Genomic DNA, 27,370 nt, shown 5'->3' on the forward strand with positions numbered 1-27,370 from the left:
TGGGGGGTGGGGGTGGGGGGGATGGAAGATGAATTCCCTTGGGGTCACCTGGATTGATGGGGGGCTTCGGGAGCCTCTAAATGTATGTCTCATAGGCAGCTGAATACCCATACTCAGGAGAAATAAGTGTTTGGGTGTCATATGGTGTGATGGTCATTGAAGCCATGTGTTTGGCTTGTTACTTTGCCCGCACTGAAGAGTCTCTAGCAAATGGTAGGAATGATTTCTGAAGTCCTAGAAGAATCCCTACATGGGATGTAAGAGGTTATCCTAGGATATTCACGTGGGGACCATCCTTTTTTACTTTGTGCGGTCAGAATCCTCCATAGGGCCCAGACGTTAGCTCATGCTCAGTAATGCAAATGAATGAATGAATGAATGAAGTCCCCTGGTGCTTTGGAAGTGGTAGATGGAAAACCAACCTTGTCAGAGCACATACCACAACCTGATTCTGTGGGTTCAACTTATGAATTAATGATGTTCAGAATTCTTATAATTTCATACCCTCCAGAGACCCCCAGGTGAATTCTACAGCCACCTTGAGGAGTTTTCTAAGAGGACAGAGCCTCAGGCCCCTGGATAGATATGTTGATTTAGTAGGTCTGGGCTGGAGCCTAGGAATCTGCTTTTGAAACAAGCTCCTGAAGGGTTTCTGATGCTGATGCAATGTGGGCCATATTTTGAGAAAAACCGCTTGTGCTGGATATTCCCCATTTCCCCATCCAGAGCTGCTCTTGGCTTTTACTCGCTCGAGTCTGTGCCCAGTCAGGCTGCTTTCTGTGGACTGCACCAGGGTGGGCATTGATGTCCCGGGCCCCCCTGCCAAGCTGTGGTTTGGCAGGGGCTACACCCACAGCTCCTGAGGGGCAGCCCCTCTGCTGGCAGCAGCTCTCCCCAAGTTCCATTACCAGCTCCCTTCCCGTACCCCTGCAGGCCTGGGGTAGTAACAGCTTCTCCCAGCAGCTCCTCTCCGGGCGCTTCGCTGTCTTTATTTCCTCTAATTCTATCCAGACGTCTAAATAATTTGTTTATTACATGCTCTTCAATTACCTCTTAGAGTGTGCCCTGTGCTTCCTGCCAAGACAGGAAAACAAAAACATTGACTGGAAAGAGTCAGGAATTCTGGGCCCAGTTCAGTTCAGTTCAATTCAATTCAGCAAACATTTACTGAGCGAGGTCCTCTGCGCTGGGCTCTGGGCCAGAAGCTGGGGATCCAGAGAGTGCCTTCGACACAGTACCTGCCTATAGAGGGATCACAGCTTCATGGGAGGTAGATCCCGGAAAACAGGGTGATGACGTGGCAACTCAGGGTAACGTTGGCAGTGCCGGGGGGACCACTATGGTGGGAGTTGTAGGCAACGAAGGCTTCCCAGAAAAGGGGTCATGTAGAATTTGGGTGGGCGGGAAAAGAATGAGATAGGACGTCCAGGCAGAGACAGAATTGTGATGTGAATGGCAGTGTCTGCTGTGGCTGCCTGGAGGGGGAACAGAGGGATCTTCGTGCCTGCTCTTCTGGGAGGCAGAGGGAGGCCTCAGAGTCCTGAGCTGTGGGATGATCCCCCCAGACAGGTGCTAGTCAGGGTCCCCCTGCCTCCAGGTGTTCTCTGTGGGCTGGCGACCACCCGTTCTTCCCCAACTGCCGTGATTTGGGCTCCTCTTCTTCTAAAGCAGGTCTTATTCACCAGCTTACCCTCCCGGGGTTGTCTGGGAGAAAAGAGGGAGATTGCTCAGATAATGGGTGTGGGGGTCCATGAGACTAAGATGAAAGAAAAGCTCTGGCTGGTATATACAGCAGACTTCCCACTAGGGACTCCTGATTCCACAAACTATCTCCATTGACTTTAAAGGAAGATGAGCCTGGCAAACTCTTATTCATCCTTCAAAAGCCAACTGAGATTTCACCTTCTCCAGGAAGCCTTCCTAGAGCTCCCTCACTAGTGCTCCTCCCTTGTATTCATCACAGGCTTTGGTAATTTGTATGATCACCAGCCTATGCAGCCCACTTGACTACTAGATCCTCGCACACAGGCCTTTGACCTATTTGTCTCTTTCTCTCCGGACCCAGCACAGGGCCTCGGGCATAATAGGGCATGAGAAAATATTTGCTGAACAGAACTGAAAGGAAATCTTGCTGCATTAGCAGAAGTAGTAGTAATGATGGTGATATTATCAGCCCTATTTGAGGAATGAGGAACTGTGGCCGAGGGCAGTGAAGGGGCCCGCTCATCATGATGGCACATCCCGTCAATGACAGGACAGAACTGGGACTTGAACCCAAACAAGCCTGTTGACTGCAAGGGCTGGAGTAGACTTTTTCACCCACCCAAGCACAGCGTGAGATGGCTGACCAGTGCTGCTCAGCCAGGAGATTGAAAATAAGAGTGCATGTTGGCAGACGGATTGCTCCTAACCAGGAATGGTCAGAGCACGTCATTTCCATCAACTCACTTAACCCTGACAACAGCTTCGGGAGGTCTGTGTGTGATCATTGCCTGACGCCAAGGATTAGGATCCAGAGAAGCAGTTAAATGCATCCAGGTCATACCAAGAAGAGACAGAGCTTGCATTCAAACTCAGACTTGTTCCAGAGCCCATGCTCTGCACCACTGCACTTTCCCCAGGGAACGTGACCCAACTTCAGATTTAGGAAGAAAGAGAAAGTTCATATATACATATACACAAACATAATAGTATTGTTGTTTTCGCTGTTTTTTTGGGGGGGGTTGGAGGGGCAGAGGGAGAGGGAGAAGAGAATCTTAAGCAGGTTCCATGCTCAGTGCAGAGCCTAACGTAGGGCTCAGTCTCACAGCCAAAATCAAATTTGACCTGAGCCAAAATCAAGAGTTGGATGCTTAACCTACTGAGCCATCCAGGTGCCCCTATATATACTGTATTTTTAATAGATTTATAAACCAAAATGTGTCTCCATATGACGGCCGGGGGTGGGGAAGAAAAAGAGAAAAAAAAAAAAAAGAATGTTTCTAGAAAAATCCTGAATTATACAAATTGAGAGTTTTAGAAAATTTAGAGCATTGCATAGTAAACTGCATGGACCTGGTTGGAATGTGCTCGTTCTGCTACTGAGCAGCTGTGCCATTCTGGACACATCTTTTACCTCTGGATTTCGTCTGTTTTCTCATCTGCCTGAGCCTTCCTGAAAGCCGTCCCTTTTGGATTACCCAGTCCTGCGCAGTTTGTTATCAAGTGCAGTCTTTTAGTGCCCTCTACTGTCCATCTGCGGCACTGCCAGCGGCGTGGTTTGAAAGGAGAGGCAGTCTAGGTCTGAGCCAAGTAGGGAGCAGCCAAGGACACCCCCAGGAGAAGCCCATGGCGTGAAGCAAAGGCCAGTCGTGTTCCATCCCTTCAAAGACTTAGAAGTCCTGCCCACACAATCTCAATTGTTTCCTGAAGCCCCGCCCCCCCAGCACCACCTGGATTATTAAATCCTTACATTGTGTAGTAGTTACTTGTTGACATGTTGGTCTTTTTAAGCACAACGCCTGGTGTTACTTTTATATTCTCTTCCTGCCCCCTAGAAGAGTGTGTGACACAAAAGCCCTCAATTCAGGCTTGCTGAGTGGATGACAAAGGGTGAGAAGAATGAATGAACCAACAAGAGAGCCTCAGCTAGAGTCTATCAAGTTCAAGTTCAAGTATGTTAAATGGTTTGCTGGAGTTCCACAGCTTGCAAGTGAAAAAGATTAGATTTTAACCCAGCTTTGTCTCGCTCCAAAGCCCACACTCAGAACCACTATCCTACACTGCCTCCTTATGAAGGGGTATAGGCAAGAAGTTCACAAAAAATGGTAAGTAAAGAAGTAAAATTGCATCATCACAGTGAGCACAGTCGTGCAAAAGTATGTCTGCATGTTGAGAATATTTGCTGTGCAAGAATAATAGGATTATCTATGCTTTTTCTCAAGTCATTTCCTTTAGTGACAGCTGCTCTATGGTTTTTACAATTGTAAAAAGTTGCCTTCACCTGCAAAAATTACTGCCTTTAGCCTGATAAGGTCTTAGCATTGGTTGCACGTGAGAATCACCTTGAGGGTCTATTTGAAAAGATACTCAGTGCCTGGGCTCCATCACAGATGAAGGGAATCCGGCTTGCTGGGGGTTGGTCCAGGCAGCAGTATTTTAAGGGCTGATTTTAGCGTGCAAGTAGGATTGAAGAATAACTTCATGGAGAAGCTTCACCCTCCACCCCCACTCTTCTTCTTCCGGAGAATCTAGCTGCCTTGTGTTCTGCAGCCCCATGCTACTTAACTCAGGCTTTTCCCTCTGTGCCCAGGAAGGGGCTGACAATATGACATTTTTTTCCAATCTTTTTTGCAAAGAGGCACTGGGAGGACTTTTTGGCTGATGGAAATATTCTACATTTTTATTGTGGTGCTGGTTACATGACTGTATACATTTGCCAAAACTCATTAAATTGTGGACTGAAAATTGGTGAATTTTACTTTATGTAAGCTATACTTTACTAAGCCATTTTTTTAAAAAAAAAGATGACTATTGGAAAGGAAGAAATAAAATGTATTATTCACAGATCGTATGTTTGAATATAAGGAAATCTAACATAAAGTATTAAATTAGTAATTGGCAAGAGAGCTGAATACAAGGTGAATGGATAAAACACATTTATACTACTTGATGCTAGCAATAAACAAGTAGAAAATAAAAATTTTAAAATATTTATAATAACAGAAAACAAAATGCCTAGGAATTACTTGAATGAAAGATTTTGAAGACCAGCACACTGCCAACCATAAAACATTCCTGAGAGAAATTAAAGAAGAATGTAGTAAATTGAGGGATAAACCATATTCCTGAATTGGGAGACATAATATGGATAAGATATGAATTTCCCTTAAGTGCACCTACGGACTTAATGCAAACTCAATAAAATTCCAGGAAGTTTTTTTTAAGTGGATATTGGCAAGTTTATTTTAAAAATTATATGGAAGCGAAGGACATAGAATAACCAGGGCAATATTGAAGATTAACAAAGCCAAGGACTTCTACTACCAGCTATAAACTTATTATAAAGCTACAGAAATTAAGACAGTGTGATACATGGGTAAACTAATAGACCAATGAAATAAAATAGAGTCCAGTATCAGTTCCATCCATATATGGTCATTTGATTTATGCCCAATGTTCTACAGGAAGCCAATGAAGAAAGCATCAACTTTTCAGTAAAGAAGAAAAGAAAAAGAAGAAGAAACTGGACCCTTCACACCATGTACAAACATTCATGATGGACCATGGATATAAATGTGAAAGATGAAATAATAAAGATTCTAAAAGGAAACATTGCAGAATATCTTCATGATCTTGGGGTATGCAAAGATTTTAAAAATAGGGTGTAAAAAGTATAAACCATAAGAGAAAAGCTTGATAAATTGGATTTCATCAATATAAATAAGTTCTATTCATCATAATCACCATTAACAGAGAAGGCAAACCACAGACTAGTAGAGAATATTAGCAATACACATATATCTGACAAAAGACTCATACCCAGCCTATATAAAGAGCTCTTGCAAATCAATAAGCAAAAGACATACAATCTAATTTTAAAAATAGACAACAATGATTGTTTCACAAAGAAGGCTATCCAAATGTCAATTGTTTATGAAAAATATCATTATTATTTATTTGGTTAATGCAGATTAAAACCTCATGATGGTCTGAAGGGGTAATGGGAACTCTGTAACTATAACTGCTCAAGAAAAATCTATGATTTAAAAGAAATTATTGACAATGAATAACAGCAACAAATTCAGAAAAAAAGATCAGACTTGTTACCGGAAGTGGGTGATGGGGGAGGGAGAGTTGGGGGAAGGGGGTCAAAAGGTCAAAACTTCCAGTAATACATAAATATTAGGGATGTAGTGTACAACATGATGGCTATAGCTGACACTGCTGTAGGATATATAGGAAAGATGTTAAGAGAAAAGATCCTAAGTGTTCTCATCACAAGAAGAAAATTTTTTTGTCTTTTTTTCCTTCCTTTTTTCTTTTTTAAAATTTTATCTGTATGAGAGGATGTATGTTAGCTGAACCTATTGTAGTCATCATTTCACACCATATGTACATCAAACCACCGTGCTGTATGCCTTAAACTTATACAGTGATGGGGCACCTGGGTAGCTCAGTCAGTTAAGTGTCTGACTCTTGATTTCAGCTCAGGTCATGCTCTCAGTATTGTGAGATCGAGCCCCACATCAGGCTCTGCACTGGGTGTGGAGTCTGCTTAAGATTCTCTCTCTCTCCCTAGGCCCCTCCCCCACCCCCCCAAAAAACCAAAAACCAAAAAACAAACCCCCAAAAAACCCCAACCAACCAACCAAACAAAAACACCCCAAAAACTTATACAGTGATGTATGTCAATTATTTCTCAGTAAAACTGGGGATAAAACCCCCACATAATCCTCCATCCTCTCCTGCCCCATCACTTGATATAATTAAAAGTACTAATAAAGCTAGTGTTGACAAAAATATAGAGCAACTGGAATTCTTGTTGCTACAACCTTTTTGGAAAACTGACAGTATTTACTAAAGTTAAACATAAGCAAGTCTTATGTCCAAACATGCCACTCTGTATACGAAAGGCAAGCACATTCTTATGTTCATCAAAGGACATGTATGACTATTCTTAGCAGTCAAACTGGAAAAACCTTAAATATCCATTAATTGTAGAATAGAAAATAAATTGTGATATATTTATACAAAGGAAAACTGTGTGTCAATGAAAAAGGACAAACTGCTACACCCATGAAGAGGATGAATCTCATAGACACAAAGTTGAGGGAGAAGAAGGCAGACGCAAGAGAGCACTTATCTCTGATTCCATTTGTTTGAGGTTCCAAAGAAACAAAACAGATCTATGGTGATGAAGGGCAGAATGGTGATTATCTCTGGGGGTAGGGAGCCTTCTAGAGGGCTGGGTGTTTGTTTTGATCTCGGGGTGATTTCAAGGGCATATATAAGTGTAAAAATTCACTGAGCTCTTCTATTAATATTGGTGCACTTTTCTATATATTATATGTATTATATATATGATATATTTATATATAATGCCTAAAATCAAATCTGTATAACAGTCTCTTCTTCCCTTCCTCCTTTATCTTCTCTTCCTCTCCCTTCTTTCTTGTGTGTGTATATGTCTCTAGAGTCGGTCTGACAATATTATACATGTTTTAGTGTCTCTTTGATTAATTCTACTTCCTTGTGCATTAATTCTCTTTCTTGACATTGTTGCTCTTCTTCTCCCAGTGTTGGCTTTCCTCAAATATTCTTGACTTCCCACTCTTCGTTGACGTTAGGAGTCCCTGGTAAGTGCATGATGACTGCTCTTATGTTCAAGTTGCTGCCTTCCTTCACTGTGGGTGAAACGGGATGTGTGCTGGTGGTTGTCCTCCAGGATGGAGATTCTTGGACCCAGCTTTTGAGTTTTCTATGAATCTGGGGCTTCAGAATCTGCACTCAGTGCTTCCACCTGGGAGAGATGCTGCTGTCTGTCCCTGGTTAGAGGTGGTGGAAGGGGAAGGGCTGACAGGTCTAGCTGTTTCTCAAAGTGGTTTTCAAATCTCCATCTCTAAACCAGGAGCATTAACATCACCCGGGAACTTACTAGAAAGGCAAATTCTCAGGTCTTACCCCAGAAAAACTGAACCACAGACTCAGGGGTGGGGTGTGGACATCTATGCCTGGACCCACACTCCAGGCGATAGCGATGCCCCGTCAGGTTTGAGGATCGCTGTCTGTTTATAGAGAACCCCAGTTAATTTCCTGGACCATCACTTTTTCTCTTTCTTGACCTGTTTTCATTGCACGGAGTCTTGCAAGTATTTTAAGCTAGATGTCTTCCTTCCTGTTTCTCCTTCAGTCCAATCCCAACTGCTTTCTATCATTCAGAAATTCCTTATAGTTTCTGGTGGGTGATAGCCCCCATTCTTGATTTTTAAAAAATTTTTATTAAAAGAATTTTTTTTTTAGTAGGCACCACACCCAGGCCCCACACCCAATGCGGGGCTTGAACTCCTGACCCTGAGATCAAGACCTGGACTGAAATCAAGAGTCAGACGCTTAATCGACTAAGCCACCAGGCACCCAGATTTTCATTTTTAATTGTGGTAAAATTTATAGAACATAAAGGTTCCTACCTTGACTGTTTTTGAGTGTAGATTTGAGCAGTGTTGAGTACGTTCACATTGTTATATAGCCCTCACCGCCATCCATCCCTAGAACTTTATATCTTGCAAGACTGAAATTCTACACCTTTTAAGCAACAACTCCCCTTCTAATGAATATTTTCAGGCATTTTTTTCTGTCATTAAATAGAATTTGGGGTGGAATTTGAATCCACAGATGCTTGTCCTTTGAATGCCATCTTTTAAAAATTGTAGTTAAATATACATTACATACAATTTACCATTTCTAGGTGTTACAGTTCAGTGGCATGGAGTGTATTATGTTACTGTGCAACTAGCACCACCATGAATCTCTAGAACTTTCTCTTCTTCCCAGACTGAGAGTTTGTACCCATTCAACACCAGCTCCATTCCTTCCGCCCCACCGGTGCCTAGCAACCACACTTCTGCTTTTGGTCTCTATGAATTTGATAACCTTAAGTACATCACAGGAGTGGAACCATAATGTATATGGCCCTTTTGTGACTGGCTTATTTCACTGAGCATATTGTCTTCACGTTTTATCCAAGTCATAGTATGTGTTGGAATTTCCTTCGTTTTAAAGACTGAATAATATTCTATTGTATGTAAATACCCCATTTTGTTTATCGAGGATGCTTGGGTTTCTTCCAGGTTTGGGCTATGGTAGATAATTCTGCTGTGAACATGGGTGTACAAGTATCTCTTCGTGTCCCGGCTTTCTATTCTTTTCATTCTTTTGGATATATAGCCGGAAGTGGAGGAGCCGGATCAGGTAGTAATTCTATTTTTAGTTTTCTAAGGGACTGCCATACTGTTTCCCAAGCAGCTGCACCAGTTTACAACTGTGCACAAGGGTTCAAATTTCTCCACGTCCTTGTCAACCCTTGCTATCTTCTTAGTTTTGTGTTGTTTTTGATAACAGCCGTCCTATCGGATATGAAGCGGTATCCCCTTCAAGTTTTGATTTTCATTTCCCTAATGGTTAGTGATGTTGAGCCTCTTTTCATTGCTTGTTAATCATTTGTGTATCTTCCTTGGAGAAATGTTGATTCTAGTACTTTCCTTGAATCTGGTTGTTCGTGTTTTTGTCATTCTTTATACATTCTGGATATCAATGCCTTATCAGAGGTAATTTCCAAATATTTTCCCTCATTCTGTCAGCTACCTTGTCACTCTGTGCATAGCGTCCTTTGATGCACAAAAGTTTTTCATTTTGATGAAGTCCAATTTGTCTATTTATTCTTTCATTGCTCGTGACTTTGGTGTCTTATCCAAGAAAATCAGAGCCAATTCTGATAGCATGGAAGCCTCATGTTTTCTTCTCTGTATGCCATCTTGATCCAACCTCTAATAACAGTTTCCAATTGTCTGCTAGTTAAGCATAAATATCAAGCTTTTTCCTGCCTCCACTCTGCCTCTGTCATTAGCATGGATATTTAAAATCTGGCACTTTCACTACCAATTCAAGGTGAGGATGTAACTGCTCTCTGATAAAAGGGTAAGACAGGCTGGAGTAGGGCCAGAAATCAGAATGACCTTGATCTTAACGCTGGTCACACGAAAGGGACCTGGGAATAGTAGAGTGGGCAGAGCTTTGGGGATCAAGGGAGCCTTGCTCAAAATCTTGGGTTACAGCCTTGCCTCTGCCACGGCTAGCTGGGGGGCAATGAGCAAGTTCCACCAATCTGAGTTTCAGTTTTTATGTTATTTTTTATCTTTAAAGTGGGGATAAGGTGTACTCGTGAGAATGACAGATAATCTATATAAACGTCTGGCTCTTGGAAGCTGGGAGATCTCATTATTAATTACGTGGTGCTAGACTTGGATGTCACCCAGTACATTTCCTCTACTTGGCCACTCCCGAGGCCAGCGTAACACGTCTTTATCTCTGGATCCCAACACCTGATCCCACACCTGGTCCATGGTAAGTCAGGACCTCAGTAGGTATTTGCTCAGTGAGTGATTTGGAAGGTGAAAAAACATTCCCTTGCAGCCTGCCTGAAGGTCACGTGGTTGTCCTGGCACACAGGTGGGCCTTCTGAGTCTGAGGGCTCCTGTGGAATGCTTTGCAGCCTTGACCGCTGCACCCTGCTGACTTCCTGCGTTCTTGCTCTTTGAATGTATTTCTTTCCACGTTATGAAAGCCAAATGAGCCCAACTTTTCCTTTCTCTTCTGCACTGCTGCCATTTTGTTTTTGTTTTTTTGCTTTATTTTATTTTATTTTATTTTATTTTATTTTATTTTATTTTATTTTATTTTATTTATTTTATTTTTTTTACTTCCCAAATGAAAATAATCCTGCAGAGAAGATAGAATTTTGGAAGGGGTTTTGGTGGCAGTGAAAGCCAGGTGCCCAAATATTCTGGCTTGAGCACTGAAAGTCTGGGGTCTGGGAAACCCCTCTGTCCTGGGGCTTCCTTCAGAACAGCTGGTCACTCTAAAAAGGCAAGGGGAAGCTGATTGGCATCTGCACCAACTACAAGATCGAGACCTTTCGAATTCCCTCTAAAGTTGGGTTAGATATGTTCTGTCTGGTTCTCATATGTCACATTGAATTTAGTACTTAGGTGAGCATGGAGTAGACCAGATTTTCCTTCCAGCTTCATTCACATTTTTATTCTCTGTACGCAGCAACCCCATTGACTACTTTTAGGAAGTTATAGCATGCAGTATTTCTTGACGTGGTAAAGTGGCTGAAATTGAGACTGAGAAAATAAGTGTATTAATTTTGGATCCTACCTCCTTTTCTAAATCTATTTTCAGACTGCAGTTTGCTCTCATCAAAACCAGCCTTTCTTCTTTGGTGAAGGAGTTGCTCAAAGACAAGTCTTCATGAGTAATCTTTAGAGAAAGAGGAAGCAGGTTAATTTTACATTAAAATCTGTTGGATGCCAAGGTGGTAGGATGTGCAAAAATAGGGGCTTTAGCTGTTTAAAAAAACACCCATAACTCTTCTTCCCGGAAACAGTCTCCTTACTGTTTCTGAGTTCACATTGAGTGGAAGATGATTACCATCACTTAACTGAAGCATGAAGAGGCAGGTGGTTTATATCCTGGTCCATCCGTTATGGGCTCTCACTGCGCCACATGCTGTTTCCAAGGGTCCAGACCCTCCCTACTGTTATCAGCCATACACTGTAAATGTCTAGCTTTATTTTTTAAGACTTTATTTATTTATTTTTATTTTAGAAAGGTGGGGGGAGGGGCGAGGGAGGGAGAGAATCTCAAGCAGACTCTGCGTTGTGCAGGGAGCTGGACGCAGGGCTCGATCTCATGACTGCAAGATCACAGCCTGAGTGGAAACCAGGAGTTGGATGCTCAACCAACCGAGCCACCGAGGCAACCCCAAAACGTCCAGTTTAAAACAAGTCATCCACCAGCTTAAAATTCCTCACTGTCTCTCCTACTTCTCCCAGGATAAATTCCAAAGATATCCCAGGCTTGCAGGAGCTCATCCTCAATGGATCCTGTCAATTTGCTTTCTGGCTCCCTCCCAGCTTCTTCAGAGCCCTCCTCTTATTCACAAAATATAAATTAACCATTTTAAACTGAATAGTTCAGTGGCATTAGTACATTTACAGTGTTGTGCAACCGTCCCTACTCTCTAGTTTTGGAACATTTTCATCGCCTTAAGCAGTCCCTCCCCGTTGTCTCTCCCCCCAGCCCCTGGCCACCACCAATCTGCTTTCCATCTCCAAAGATTTATCTATTTTGAATATTTTATATAAACGGAATCATATACTCTGTGACCTTTGTGTCTACCTTCTTTTATGTAACACAGTATTTTTGAGGCTCAGCTATGTGGTGGCAGTGTTAGAAATTCACGCCTTTTTAATGGCTGAATAATATTCCATTGAATGACTAGACCACGTTTTGTTTATCCGTTCTTCTGTTGATGGACATTTGGATTGCTTCCATCTTTTGGCTATTGTAAATGGTGCACGCATATACTTGTATTTGTCTAAGTACCTGTTTTCAGTTCTTTTGGGTACATACCTGAAAGTGGAATTGCCAGGCCACATGGTAATTCTGTATTTCATGTTTTGAGGAACTGCCAGACTATCGTCCTCTCCTTTCTCTTGTGTTTCAGTAGCACAACACATTCAAGTAAATTTCTGTCATATTACAATTAGAAGATGCCTTTTATCCTAACAGGCTGCATATATATCTGAGGGCTGGGTTGTGTCTTATTCATCTGTGAACGTCAGGTGGTCTAGTATAGAGCTTCACAGAGAAGGTGCTCAGTAAAGTGTCTGTGGAATTGGATTGACTATAGGAGGATTGTATATAGTTTTATCCTTGAGGAGAAGGTGGTGTCTGTGGTAAGTCTTTGAATATGAGTAATGAGCTAAATGGAGATAGAGGGTGGGTGAGGTGAAGAAGAGCCCACTGACTGCTTTGGACAAAGGGAAGGGAACATGAGTGTCGTAGAACCAGTTATCCATATGCCTTGCTTCTATTACTGGTTTGCCTTTACCTAACTCATTATAATTCCATGGGAAGTTAGATTCCCCTCTCTGTCAAATGAAAAGTTTGCATATTTTAGTGATATTCAAGTTTTTGGTTTTCTTGAAAGCAATGGAAACTTTTCCCTATGATCTAGCAGGGGAAAGCCCAATGGGGCTGGGGTATGTGGGTTGGGGTATGCATTTGAGGAGAGGGTGTTTAGGGGGAGGCTAGAATGCAGCTATCCCTGCAGCCCCAAGAACCTTGACAGGACCCCAAGATTCCAAGGTCCCAGCACAATCTGAGCTCCCCTCAGTAGTTCTGAAAGACCTCTGTTCTACAAAGATTAGGAAAGCATTAGTGCGCTAAGGACATAATATTCTGTAAAAAATATTTTTTTTCCAAGGAATAAAGGGGAACATAAGGATTGAGGTAGCAACTTAAGCAAGAAAAGAACAAAAGGTCTTTCTTTATGAAAAAAAATTATAAATAAAATCTTTAAAAAAAAAGGGGGGTACCCCACCTTCTCACCTCCTCATCCTTAAAACGTAAAAAGTAAAGATATTGTCAGTTGACTTCATGACAGAATTGTCACACGTTTTTACTTTCCTAACCGAACGGATTCCTTCACCATGAGAGCATTTCCTCTGCAAATGTCCTGTTCTGAACCAAAGCTGAACATGTCAACGGGCAGGCTTAGTCTTGTCCTAACACTCTGGGTTTCCTTTTCTTTCTGTCTCTCTCTCTTTCCTGGCGAATTGTCTTGAAAGCGAAACATTTACACTGTACCCTTACATCACCTTTTCTCTCTAGTTTTTTGCTTTGGAATTAGCCTGCAAAATCAGGGGTTAGCTGAGTCCCCCTGGCCATTTCCTGACATGCCTGTGGCGCTGGCAGGCTGGGACCTGTTCCCTCAGCAATGGTCACTGTTGACACTCGCCCCGCCTGGGTCTCGTTGGATTCTTTATTTCCGTGGAGCTCATTTGTAGGCCGTGCTTCTGAAAATATCCTGCCTGAACTCCCAACATCGCCTCTCTTTATTCAGATGGAGGCACAGAAGTTCTTCAGGCACTGAGACTGAAGATGATTTACACAGATGTCTGAGTGAGCCCAAAACACACGGTGTTCTAACACTGGCATTCCTACTGGCTGTCATAGAAACACAGTTTAAGCAGTGTAACCACCAACGTTATTCACATTCTAGTATTAACCCTCTCTTTCTTTCTTTCTTTCTTCTTTCGCGAGGCTTTTCTTGAAATTCTAGAACTTCTTTTAAAACAGAGTTTCTAAACAATGACTGCCCCTTGGGTGGCATAGCCCTATTATAAAAATAGAAAGGATATTCAGTTTTATTACGCCTCTGGTTTGTCTTGCTTAACATTTGCTTTCATTCCAAAATCGGCATGAATACAAACATTGCAATATTTCCACCATTTCTTTAAATGCTTTGTTTCCAGGGAACTTACGGTTTTCCGGAGGAGGGTGCCCGCATGACGATAATCCCTCTTGCTCCACCATGATGCTGCTGGATGAATGCAGAGGTGAATGCTGTAATTCTTTAAATAGCACTTCAAAAATGATTTAGAAAAGCTAAAGTCTGTCTTGTAAACCCCAGAACTTGTCTCACAAATCTTGCCTCGATTGGCTTCCAACGTATAATGCAACATGATTATTTTCCTCTGGGGAAACCTGTGAAACAGGTCTTTGAGCTCCATTTAATGTGTCAGAGTTTTAATTGATTCTTTACCACGTCGATCCACCCCATAATAGCAGTGCTAAGCACAGGACGTGTTTTACGGGAATCGTCACCCAGAGCTTAATTTGTTGTTTGGTGCATAGCAGGCAGACTATTTCACAATGAAAATAAATCTGTTTTGTGTCCTGAGAATTTCTTCCTGATGAAGTCTGTTCGGATGATATAGAGAGTGCAATCCCTGATAGCCTCCAATTAGCACTACGGTGCTTGTGGGGAAAACTTAGTCACTGCTCCCTGCCAGCTCCAAAGACATTTTGGTTGAGAGAGGGGCACCACGCAACTCTTAATCCTTGAGTGCATTCATTTACTCTTCCCTTGCTTCTTGAAGCACAAGACAGAGGTGATCCACAGGCCCTTTTTTAGAATCCGTGTAAAGCAACTTTGCATACCTTATCTCATTCTGTTCTCGTGATACCATTACAAAGAAGGCGAGGCAGATATCATTATGCCCATTTTACAGATAAGAGAACCGAGTCCTAACAAACCTTGCAACCTCCTCAAGGAAGGATAATAAGCACCAAGCAAGGACTAGAAAGCAGATACTCTTTTTAGTAATTACTGTTTTTCCTGGAGAAGAGCCAGGAGTGCTTTACCTGGAACTGGCTGCATGCAGCACCATTTCTTTCCCCCAACACAATTGGTTCATTCATTCAATCAACAAACATTTGTAGTGAGTATGAATTTGGGGGCTCAAAATTCGGATCTGCCAAACAAAGATGGCTTTCTTTTTCTATAACTTCAATTAAATTCTCTCCTGGGCCCTTACGCCTTCTGGTGGCAGAAACCTGTCAGTTCTAGTTTCTTTCAGCTGGCTCAGCAATTCCTCCCTCCCTTTTTTTCCACGGTTGTATGTAGGTTCAAGCCCCTGAAAGGTGTGTGTGTGTGTGTGTGTGTGTGTGTGTGTGTGTGTGTGTGTGATGGAGGATGTGTTTGGCCTTCAGAGGTCTTCCCACCCTGGCTGCTATTGAAATGTGTGGCCCATCTGGTCTTCAGACATTTGGAAAATGCTGGCATTCCTTTTTATGTGGCGTTTTTGTTTGTTTGTTTAAATGTGATCTTGAGGTGTCTAAGAACTGCTGGCTCTCTGTCTTTCAGCTGGCTTCTGTGTCCTCCTTGTACGTGTGGGAGATGTTTGCTGGCTCTCCTGGGCTGCTCAGAGGATCTGGGGGAATGCCATATGTCTATCTCAGGCCCTCTTGGTCTAGCCTTGTCATATGTCATTTTTATTCTAAAGCTGCTCCCTCCTATCCTACTGTGCATGGGGGTGGGGAGAGAATACTATTTCTCCATCTCCTGAGGTATCCCCTGGTGTGAGGCACACGTCCCTTCTCCTCCAAATATACCAAATATACCAAACCGACCTGGGCTGTGCCTGATATCCCTAAGCACAAGCATACCCCTCACCCCAGGCGTTAGCCCAGGGGAAGGAGGGCAGTGTGCCGGCTGATTGGAAGCATGTGTAAGATGCCATTGGTGCCTTTCTTGGAGACCTGAGCAAAGACTACGATCTTACAGTTTCCTTGTTATCCTAGCTATGTGGTGCTCACGACTTTGGGCAACTGATCTGAACTCAGATCTAAGCAGAAAACCAAAGGAGGGGCGCCTGGGTGGCTCAGTCGTTAAAGCGTCTGCCTTCGGCTCAGGGCGTGATCCCGGCATTCTGGGATCGAGCCCCACATCAGGCTTCTCTGCTGGAAGCCTGCTTCTCCCTCTCCCACTCCCCCTGCTTGTGTTCCGTCTCTCACTGGCTGTCTCTCTCTCTGTCAAATAAATAAATAAAATCTTTAAAAAAAAAAAGAAAAAAAAAGAAACTTAATGATAAAACCATTGTAATTTTGTATCTGTGCTCTCACTGGCCTTCTTCCCCTCAGGGAGAGCTAGGAGGGTTATCTCCATGTGGCCCCTATAAAGCCAGGGTTACTCAGTAGCCTCTTGTAGGTACCACTGCATGTGGAGAAACACCAATCTGGCATCTGAAATAATCCAAATTTTTATTTCTGCCTGTCAAAGAAGCTCTGAGAGTGCGTTCTTTACATAGAGCAAATTCCCTCCTTCTTCCAGCTTCTCTTTTCTCATTTTCTCTTCCTCTTTGCTTTCTATTTATCCTAATATCTTTCAATCTATCCATCAATCTATCTATTCGTCCATCCATCCATCCATCATCTGTCATTGACTCATCTGTCTCACACCCAGTTTGGCTCTTTTCCCAGCCCAAACTCCTGCCCCCAAATCTCTCGAATGCAGCTGGCATAGTCTTTTTTTTTTTTTAATAAACATTTTCAAGCACTTCCTGTTTCATTTTCCTCTATTTCTCTTTCCCTTTCTCCTTTTCTTTTTCCTCTCCTTTCCCCAGAGGTAGGCATCATCCATCTTGTCTGCCCAACACAGAGCTCGAGCTCACGACCCTGAGATCATGATCTGAGCCAAAATCAAGAGTTGGATGCTTAACTGACTCAACCACCCAGGCGCCCCCCCACCAGAAGTTCTTCTAAAACTTATTAAGTCTCATCTTTTTACTTTAAGATCTTTGATCTTCTGAAATTGATTTTGATGTAAGAAGTAATGAAGTTTGCTCTATTATTGTTATTTTTATTATAGAACATCTTCGGTAGGAAAATGAATCAGCAGCTATAGTGGGAAGACCATGGGACGTGCAGTTAGATAGTCTGGGTTCAGGTGACTCCACCACTTACAGGTGTGTGACCTTGGTCATAAGCTCCCTAATTCCAGCTTCCTCATTGGAGTAGTGGCGGTAATAGTAGTTTCCACCTCATGGAGCTGCTGTGAGTATTAAGTGAGATAATGCTAGTAAAACACTTTGCACAGGGCCTGGCACCTAGCAGGGACTTAGTAAATGGCAGTTACAGTGGGTATGGTGATGGTGATAATTATTGTTGTTACATAAGTAATGAGGCAAAGTCATCACACTTGTGAGTCAGGTGCACTGAGGACTTGGGGAGGCGTTGCTCAGTCACAGTATAGACTTCAAACCACACAGAAAGCTGCTTTCTGTCCCAGAACTTGTGTGAGGTTTGAATCCATGAGATGGATTTGAGTTTGTGGGATCAGGAAGTATGACTGGGAAATGGGCAATGTTGTAGATATACACATTCACATCTCCCTTAGTTAATGGTAGTAGACAAGGAAAATGAGGAATCCTATGTTTTCTAAGATAGTGTTTTTCAAAGTCAGAATAGAATCATCTAGTACCCTTGCTAAGTAAGATGCAGATGCTTGGGCCCCATCCCCGATCTAGGAAATTAGAACCGTGGGCAGGGCCTGGGAATCTGCATTTAGTAGGCTCCCCGGGTAATTCTTCTGTGCACCAAAATTTGTGAAACACTTCTCTAGAAAGAAAAGGAAGAAGGTGGGTGTGGGGATGGGAGAGGGGAGAGGAAAGGAGAGCAGGAGACAAAACAGGAGAAGCAAAAGAGGAGAGGGACTACTATTGTGAATTCGAGTATTAACATCTCCTGTTTGTAAATCTTCCCTGCCCCCCCCATTACCTTCCATGATAAAATACAACCTGGATCCCACTTCTTATAGGTCACTCAAAAAGCCCATTTAGTCACACAAAAGTTTTGAGTCTGGCTGTGGACCAGAACCCTGGAGAGAGACAGAAAAGACACATCATCTAGTAGTGGAGAAAGACACACACATCCCTCAATTCAGCATGAAGGTGCGGTGGTAGAGATAGGCATCAGGCGTACATGGAAGGCTGAAGTAGGGCCGCTAATGGGGGACATCTAGAAATGGCTTCCAGGAGGAGAAGTGCCTGGACTGAGTCTTGTAGAGAGTAATCATTCATTACTAAGAGGGGGAAAGAATTAGCAGGGAGAGGGGAGAGTGGGAGCCAAGACTCAGTCAAACAGCAGGGTGTGTCCAGGATACACTGGCTCAGTGTTGCTGGAGCAGGCAGTGCGAGATGGGAAGCTATTCTATTAGAACAATGGTCAGGAGCAAATATTCCCACAGTAGTAGCCATATCTTGAAAGATCCTATGGGTTGGGCCAAGGAGCTTGATCATTGAGGAACCACCAAGGGTGGAAGCAAAGAATAAATTGGTGAGATGCTTATTTGCATGTTGTAATGTTGGTTTTTTTAAAAGACGGAAATAGTTTTATTGATTTTTCTGATCTATAAACATGATGCATGCCAATTGTGAAAATAAAGGTAATTCAGAAAGAGATAAGGAAGAAAGTAGAAGTCACCTAGAATTCCAACACCCAGAGAAACTCTGCAATTACCGTATGTGTTTATCCTTCCAGACTTTCCTCTAGGTGCGCACATCCACCCACACACATACACACCACATATTTTTAAATGAGGTTGTTTCGCACGCATTGTGAAATGCTGCCTTTTAATCATTTTTATCTTGACAATATGGAGTGGACATCACTGTCTATAAATATAGATTTGTACCTTGATCATAATTTCTTTCTTTTTTTTAAATAATATTTTCTTTTATATTATGTTAGTCACCCTATAGTACATCCCTAGTTTTCGATGTAAAGTTCCATGATTCATTACTTGCATATAACACCCAGTGTACCATGCAATATGTGCCCTCCTTAATGATCATAATTTCTAATAGCTCTGTTGCTCACTTTTGACCTCCTTCTGACTCCCTTTCCACGTGTGGTCCTCTTCCCATCTGGCCTCACTCCAAGTATCAGCTCAGGGGCTCAGCACTCAAGTCCATCAGGCAGCTGGAGATGCTCCACTGTGGGACCTTGATTCTGGTAGGGCTTCTGTGATGGTTAATTTTATATGTCACATGATTTATTTGCTTGGGCCATGGGGTGCCAAGATATTTGGTTAAACATTATTCTCTGTGTGTCTGCGAGGTGTTTTTGGCTGAGATTAACATTTGAATGAGTAGAGCAGATTGCCATCCCCAAAGTGGTGGGCCTCTCCTAATCCATCCAAGGCCTGAATAGAACAAAAGGGTGGAGTTAGGGAGATTTTGCTCTCTCAGCCTGACTCTCTTCGAGCTAGGACATCAATATTCTCTTGCTTTTGGGCTCAGACGTGGACTGGAGTTTACACCATTGGTTCTCCTGTTTCTTAGGCCTTCAGACTTGGCCTGGAACTATGCCACTGGCTCTCCTGGGTCTCTAGCTTGTCACCTGCAGATCTTGGGACTTCTCAGCCTCCACAATAAATCTCTTATAACAAATTCATACACACACACACACACACACACACACACACACACTTTTAAATACATGTATGTTCTGTTTCTCTGGAGAGCCCGGCCTAATGCAGCTTCCTGCCTTGTTCTTCTGTGTCTTTCTGGCCCACCACCTCCTCTGTGTCCAAGTCCCTTGCATTGTCCCCTCAGTCATAGCAACTCAGATCTCAGTAATGTTCTGCCTGTCCTAACACTCACCTGCTTCCTGTTTCTGTGGCTCCCTATGGCCTTCAGGATGACGTCCCAGTTTTCCTAGGCTGGACCAGGGACCTTTCTTGTCAACGTCTCTAGTCTCACCCCCACACCCTCCCCATCATCCATCACCCACAGCCACTCTTCCTTAGACTGCCTGTGTTTCCTGCTTCTTGTTTCCCGCTGTTGCTCATGCTGTTCCTGCTGCCTGGAACGTCCTCACCCTCCAAATGTATCTGGTTCACCTGGCTGACTCCGATTCATCCTTTGGAACTCTACTCAGTCATCACGCCCTCCAGAATGGTCCCTGACACAACTTAGCCTGGATTACCTGCTCCTCCTGGTGCTCCAAGAATACTCCATGTTTCTCTTTGTTGTTTCTTTTATCGGGTTGTGTTAGCCTTATCTCTCATGTCTGTCTTCCTCATTGGATTGTAAGCTCCTTCACTCATTTAACTTTGTATTCCTAGACCTTAAAATATAATTGGCGCCAACTACATGTTTGTTGAATGAATAAACCCACATCTTTGTAGAGGGGGCTCCTCAAGAACCATGATACTCTTCTCATACCACCTACCCTGGTGGCTCAGATCTCTGCCCATCACTGCTTTCTGCTGCCTGGATAGACACCTATCTGGGACAGACCTTGAATTAGTATGGACCTTGGCTTGTGAAGATTACTTCTGCCTCTGCTGCCCTCTCTAACTGATCTTCTGGTTTGGACTCCTATGTCTTGCCCTTGACAATTAGCCAGTATAGCCTGTCATCTGGATCTACCTTAACTTCGAGGCCCAGCTCCCTCTACCCAGTACATCTTGTCACCTCAAAAAAAAAAAAAATCCGAAACCCAAAAACCAACCCTGCCATCTCCAAATTCCCTGTTTTACTCTACAGACATTAAGCATTATTATCAATTTTATTCGATTATAGTAATACCTTGTAAAAAAATGTCCTTCAGAGCAAAACAACAACAAATGTGTGCATTTGTGTGGTTCTGTGAAATTTACAAGGTGCCTTCACACAATTTGTTTCAGTCCTCCTGACAACTGTGTGCAGTGGGTTATTATCCCCATTTTACAGATGAGGACAGTGAGGCTCAATGTAGTTAAATGAGCTGCTTGAGGCCTCATAACTTGGGAGTGACAGAGTGTGAACCTCGGGTGAGATCCTTGGATTCCAAAGCTTTGAACTCTCTGGAGTTCACCATGGCACTAAAACTTTAGGTATATCTGATTGTAAGCTTAAAAATATGTCCTCTCCAAATCTGTCCTCTGTACTACTATTAACATAAGTTTTTTAAAAACTTAAATTTAGAGCAGATTTCTTCCATGATTAAAATTATCCAATAGACCCTGGTCTCTCACCTTGTTACATGGTGTTCTGATGGATCCCTAACCTCAGTCCCCACATTGTAGCAATCAATCTCTACCTTGAGCCTTGCTCTGAAGGCCAGTGGTGGTCCAGCCGTGGTGCTCTTTGACTTCACCTCCCACCGCCACGGCATCTGCCCTTTGCCTGGCCAGTATGTCCTTCCTATCTAGCTCAGGTATCACCTCTACTCTGGACCCATTTTTAACACAACCTGTCCTCACTTTCCCCACTACCTGCTTCATAGTGTCATGGAGTGAGTCACACGTTTGTCCCAGCACCTCTAACCATTTGGGATATTGTTTTGATTATCTGTCTGCCTCCCTCTGAAGACCTCTAGATTCTTCAGGTTAAAAATGAGGTCCAGGTCCTCCTGTGTTTATAGACATAGCACCTAGCACAAGCCCAGCATGGAATACAAGAGGCAAGTGGGAAGGCAAAAGCAGGAACATCAGGACGTGTCCTGCTGAGGTCTGTGCTACGATCCTGATAGGGATTTTGGGAAGGAAGGCTTCAGTCCATCAGTCAGGCTGCCTGAGGCACCTTCCACAAAATGAACGGGATCAGATCCAGGATTTGATCGTGGTCTCCCTGAACGCTGAACTCCCAAGCACAGTATGCAAGGCATCCTGCACCTGTCCCAGGTCCACCTCTCTGGACCCTGCAATCTACGTCTTCTGGGCTTCAGCCACACCCAGCGTGGGTCCAGTTCCCCTCACTCCACGCATGCCGTGCCTGGCACCTGGGAGGTACTTGCCTCCCCTCCTTGCAGGAACTCTCCCCAACATCGAGCTCTCAAGTTGAAGCTCGTTGGGACCTCCTCCGTGGGTCCATGGTCCATCATTGCCTCCTTTGTGATTGCTCAAAGACTTGCTCAGATGCTCGTACGTTGTCTTTTTCTGTTTTTGTGTTTCCTTTATCGCCGACTGCCCTATTTAAAACAGCAACCCTCATTTCTCTGTAGCCTCTTATCTTGCTTTCTTTTCCTTCCTAGCTCCTAACACCACCTGACATTTTCTGGTGTATTCATATTTTCCATATTATTGTGTGACTCCTCCCACTAGGAAGCAATGCTTCCAAATTCCTGATAGAAAATTATCTTAGGGATTTAAGAACCAAAAATGGCAGTTTCTTGGAATTTGGGGAGATTCTCCAAATCATGTTATTTTTTCTACAAATCTAAAAAATAATTTTTCATAACTTTACTTAGTTTAAAATGATGAGTGACCATAATAATAAACAAGGAATCATTTTTCTGTGATAGGGTTATACCCAAAGTTTTAGAGATTTCTTGTTGAAAAAGCCTGACATAATAAAAAATACAAGGTTTGTTAATTATGAATCAGTGTGTTATGATAAGATTATCTATTTCAATAACATACAAAAAATTATTTTTGTGTGATTTTTTTAAAATAGAAGATTAAAGAACATTAACACAAATAAATTACTTTTTTTCATCTTATGACAAATATTCCAGATGTCAAAAATTTTTTCATGTTTCATTGATTCAGTTAAGAGTAAATCCAAAAGTATCTTCAAGTTGGATATGTATTGTTTCATATAAGCTCATTTTCTTAATAATGACAATATTTTTTCTGTCTCCTTCTTTCAGCTCACCTATCACCTCCTCAGAAAAGCCTGCTTGGACTGCACGATTCAAAGCAGCAGTGCCTCACTACGGGCTTTGCCTCGGTCTCCCTGCCTGCCAACAGGAGGTACGTGCTAGGAGAAGAGCAGAGAAAATTTGTAAGTTTAACTAGGCCCTCAGAATTCTACAAGTTCAATGTGAGTCAACTTGTAAGAGGGCCAGTGACCCTTCAGTTAGGTAGCCATAGCAGTAATAGTAATAATACTTCAGTTAGTAGCCATAGCAATAATAGTAATAAGCTGTCATAGTAATAGCAACAATAAGAGCTGTTTTTTAAAAGGATATTTCGTTCTGTGTGGGTTTTTTAAAAATTTATTTCTTTCTTTTTAAATTCCAGTATAATTAACATACAGGGTTACATTAGTTTCTGGTGTACAATATAGTGATTCAACAATTCTGTACTTGACTCAGTTCTCATCATGATAAGTGTGCTCTTAATCCCCTTCACCTGTTTCACCCATCCCCCACCCCACCTCCCCTCTGGTGACCATCAGTTTGTTCTCTATAGTTAAGAGTCTGTTTCTTGGGGCGCCTGGGTGGCTAAGTCATTAAGCGTCTGCCTTCGGCTCAAGGCGTGATCCCGGGGTCCTGGGATCGAGCCCCACATCGGGCTCCCTGCTCTGCTGGGAGCCTGCTTCTTCCTCTCCCACCCCCTGCTTGTGTTCCCTCTCTCGCTGGCTGTCTCTCTCTCTGTCAAATAAATAAATAAAATCTTTAAAAAAAAAAAGTCTGTTTCTCGATTCATCTCTCTCTTTTTTCATTTGTTTCAAAAATTCCACATACTAGTAAAATCATATAGCATTTATCTTTCATTGACTGACTTATTTTACTTAGCGTTTTACTCTCTAGATCCATCCATGACATAAATCCATGACATTTCATTCCTTTTTTTATGGCTGAATAATATTCTGTTGTGTATATATATATACCACATCTTCTTTATCTGTTCATCAGTTGATGGATGCTTGGGCTGCTTCCATAATTTGGCTGTTGTAAATAATGCTGTAATAAACACAAGGGTGCATATATCCTTTCTGATTAGTGTTTTTATTTTCTTCAGGTAAATACCCAGAAGTAGAATTGCTGGATTCTGTGGTGGTTCTATTTTAAATGTTTTGAGGAACCTCCATACTGTTTTCCACAGTGATTGCAGTAATTTGCATTCCCACCAACAGTGCACAAGTGTTTCTTTTTCTCCACATCCTTGCCAACACTTGTTTCTTGTGTATTGGATTTTAGCCATTCTAATAGGTGTGGGGTGACATCTCATTATGGTTTTGATTTCTATTTCCCTGATGATGAGAGATATTGAGCATCTTTTCATGTCTGTGGGCCATCTGAATATCTTCTTTGGAGAAATGTCTGTTCATGTCTGCTACCCATTTTTTATTTTATTTTATTTTTTTTAAAGATTTTATTTATTTATTCGACAGAGATAGAGACAGCCAGTGAGAGAGGGAACACAAGCAGGGGGAGTGGGAGAGGAAGAAGCAGGCTCATAGCAGAGGAGCCTGATGTGGGGCTCGATCCCATAACGCCGGGATCACGCCCTGAGCCGAAGGCAGACGCTTAACCGCTGTGCCACCCAGGTGCCCCTGGGATATTAACTTCTTATTGGATATGTCATTTGCAAATATCGTCTCCCATTCAGTAGGTTGTCTTTTAGTTTTGTTGGCTGTTTCCTCTGCTGTGCAGAAGCTTTTTATTTTGATGTAGTCCCAGTAGTTTACTATTTGTTTTTGTTTTCCTTGACTCAGGAGACATATCTAGAAAAATGTTGCTATGGCCGCTGTCAGAGAAATTACTCTCTGTTCTTTTCTAGGATTTGTATGGTTTCAGGTCTCACATTTAGGACTTTAGTCCATTTTGAGTTTCTTTTTCTATACGGTGTAAGAAAGTGGTCCAATTTCTTTTTTTTCTCTCTCTCTTTCTTTTTTTTTTTGCATGTAGTTATCCAGTTTTCCCAACACCATTTGTTGAAGAGACTTTTTCCCATTGCATTTTCTTGCAAGAGCTGTTTTGTTTCTGTTTCTGTTTTTGTTCTTAGTTCTTATTATGTACCCGGCATTGTTTAAGTCTTTAAAATGTATTGTCTCTATGGGACTAGGTAGAATTATTGTCCCCCGTTTTATTGGTCAGGTTACAGAGAAGTTAAACAACTTGCTCAAGGCCATGCAGCTAGGAAGTAGGAGAGCTGGGAGCGGAATCCAGAATGCGTGACTCTGGATTGTATACTTTTCACTGTGACATTTTACCGCCTCCAGAACAGTTTTATTCCATGCATAACACGGTGTATGTTTCCAGGAAAAAGGGAGGTATGGATGCACTTCCTCTACTCTGTGCTAACTGTGTGGCACAGAAGAGTGCTGTGTTTGGTGTTGGTCCTCTTAGAGAGGGTCCAGAAATTAACCTTGAAAGGAAGACAGTCAGGGACCATGGGCACAAGCCCCGAGTGGAAAACATTCTCACCATAAACCACTGCCTATTTTCCCATGAGAGAATAAACTCCATGAGCTCAAGGATATTGCCCAGAATGGTCTCTCCAGGGACGAGAGGAGTGCCTGGCACGGAGAACACACTCAATATATTTGTTGAGTGAATAAATAAATCTGAGTCCCCAAATAGTCTCATGTGTTGATATCCTATTCTAGTCCTTGTGCATGAACAGATCCAATTTCTATATACTTTCGGCAACATCACAGAGAGAATTTTATGTCCTAAATTTTCCACTGGTATTGGGGCCATGCCTATTTCTTTTCTTTCTTTCTTTCTTTCTTTCTTTCTTTCTTTCTTTCTTTCTTTCTTTCTGTGGCATTTAAGCCTTACCTTCCTCTTTTCTTCCCTTTCCCATCTCCACTTTCCCAAAGGCAATTGATATTAAAAGTCGATCCTCCCTTATCTTTCTCCCTGGTTGTATAATGTACATGTAAGTTTTTTCATTGGTTTTCCAAACGGTTCTTTTATATATCTCTTGCATCTGCCTTTCTCATGTACATAATGGAAATTCTTCCAGGTCAAACAAAATATAGAATAACCGTTAAAAAAAAACCCAGTGTAATATTTCATGGTATAATTGTTTTAGCAATTTATACTGTATTTCATACTGATTAGCGTTTTGATTGTTTTCTGTTACCATGTCTATCAGTTCTGCAATTTGCATTCTTACAGTCTTTGACCTTGTGCTTCCTTTCTATTTGTTACATTCCCTAAGTGGGATTTCTAGAGTATGAAGGTGTGTGGTCAGAATAGATTTGCTAGGTTACTTCCCCAAAGAGCTATCACAATTCACGTTCTAGCAGCAACGCCCAAGAATGCTCTTTTTTTCTCTGCAACCCTCTGTGTGGACACAGACCTTCTCTGGACTTCTCAGCATTCCTATAAAAAGCCCTAGCCTCCTGAGACAGAGGAATGTACATGGTATAAAGCCAGGGAATGTTTGACTTCAGTTCTCCTAGGTACATTTTGTTTTTCACACAGTATGAGAATTAGATCTGCAGGCTTTTGTTAATTCCTCTAGTCCAAAAGGGTAATAAAACTTCTCTTATCTCTCCAAGAGGGACCAATGATTATAACCTGGACTAGATTTCTGTTACGCTTCTAAAGTGTCAGGAATACTGGACTGCTATCTTGCCAGGTATTTACATTTCAAAAGGAATGAAGCCCAGACCTTGGAGACATCCCTTGATGGTAAAAGCCTGAGACTCTGGGTTTAGCTGGCCCTTGGAGAGTTGTTTTTATGTTCCAAAGGGTAGAGTGAGAAGCCAGGATCCTTCTCATCCACTTTCCAAAGAGCCAAGGTTTTTCTCCTTCCTTTCTAGAGAGAACGGGGATGGCCGCCCTTCTCCTGTATACAAATGGAGGAAATCCTTTCTTCCATCCTTTGTCTATGGAGTGAAACCTGCCACTCCTGAGAGAGTTGCTGTGGCACTCACAGCATTGCCTGTGGGCTGACCCTGCGATTTACTCTGACTGTTCATCTGGTTGCCTCAGTAAAGAATGCTTCCCCTCCCAATCCAAGCGCCCCATGTTTCTACTGTATCCACACATAGAAAGTACAAAAATTATGCAAGTGACATAACATTCCAGACCCTTCACGGTTCTTGGCAAAACATTCTGCCAGCATGCGGAATGATCATTATTTTTAATTTTTGCCAATCTAACAGGTGAGAACTGGCTCTCATAGTTACTTGGATTTTATTTCCCTTGCATTTATTTCAACAAAATTGAACATATTCCATATTAGACATTTCAGTTATCCTGTGGACACATCTATGTATGTGGGTGAGCATTGCCTTTTCATAAATTCTGCCCGTTTTTTTAAGGGTTTCAGCTGAAAATTTTATCAGCTCATATGGGCTGTTTTTAGAGTAGCAGAATAGTTATGAATATAGACCCACGGTGGCTCATTAGCAAATGTTTTGCAGATACTTTAACTACCAGTCCACCTTTCTTGGGGCGTTGTCCTCCTCCTGCCCTTCTTCCTTCTGCTTTCTCTGTCGTCAAGCAGGGTAAGGGTCCTTAACGCCTGCTGTTTGCAGGTCCAAAACGTAAAGCAGGTCCCTAGCTGAGGGAGGGGCCAGAGTCACCT

At 42.4% G+C, this 27,370-nt stretch overlaps 2 protein-coding genes across 4 annotated transcripts in view; one reads left to right on the plus strand and one right to left on the minus strand.

Annotated features, from left to right (window-relative positions):
- Positions 1-14,156, minus strand: part of PTPN3 (protein tyrosine phosphatase non-receptor type 3) — a 139,561-nt gene extending 125,405 nt beyond the window's left edge. For all 3 annotated transcript variants that reach the window (XR_004626530.1, XM_019796738.2, XM_002916526.4), the window contains exon 1: positions 14,091-14,156. Coding sequence is in view for 2 of the 3 variants with exons in the window: in XM_019796738.2 (XP_019652297.1) it covers positions 14,091-14,142 (52 nt within the window). In the remaining variant the exon portion in view is untranslated. The remainder of the gene's footprint in view (positions 1-14,090) is intronic.
- Positions 1-27,370, plus strand: part of LOC117802999 — a 319,752-nt gene that overhangs the window by 16,496 nt on the left and 275,886 nt on the right. Inside the window, exon 3 of the mRNA XM_034664243.1 lies at positions 22,747-22,849. Within this exon, the coding sequence (XP_034520134.1) occupies positions 22,747-22,849 (103 nt within the window). The remainder of the gene's footprint in view (positions 1-22,746; positions 22,850-27,370) is intronic.

Source organism: Ailuropoda melanoleuca, chromosome 7 (genome assembly GCF_002007445.2).
Source record: "Ailuropoda melanoleuca isolate Jingjing chromosome 7, ASM200744v2, whole genome shotgun sequence".
In the NCBI taxonomy this organism is placed as follows: Eukaryota; Metazoa; Chordata; class Mammalia; order Carnivora; family Ursidae; genus Ailuropoda; species Ailuropoda melanoleuca.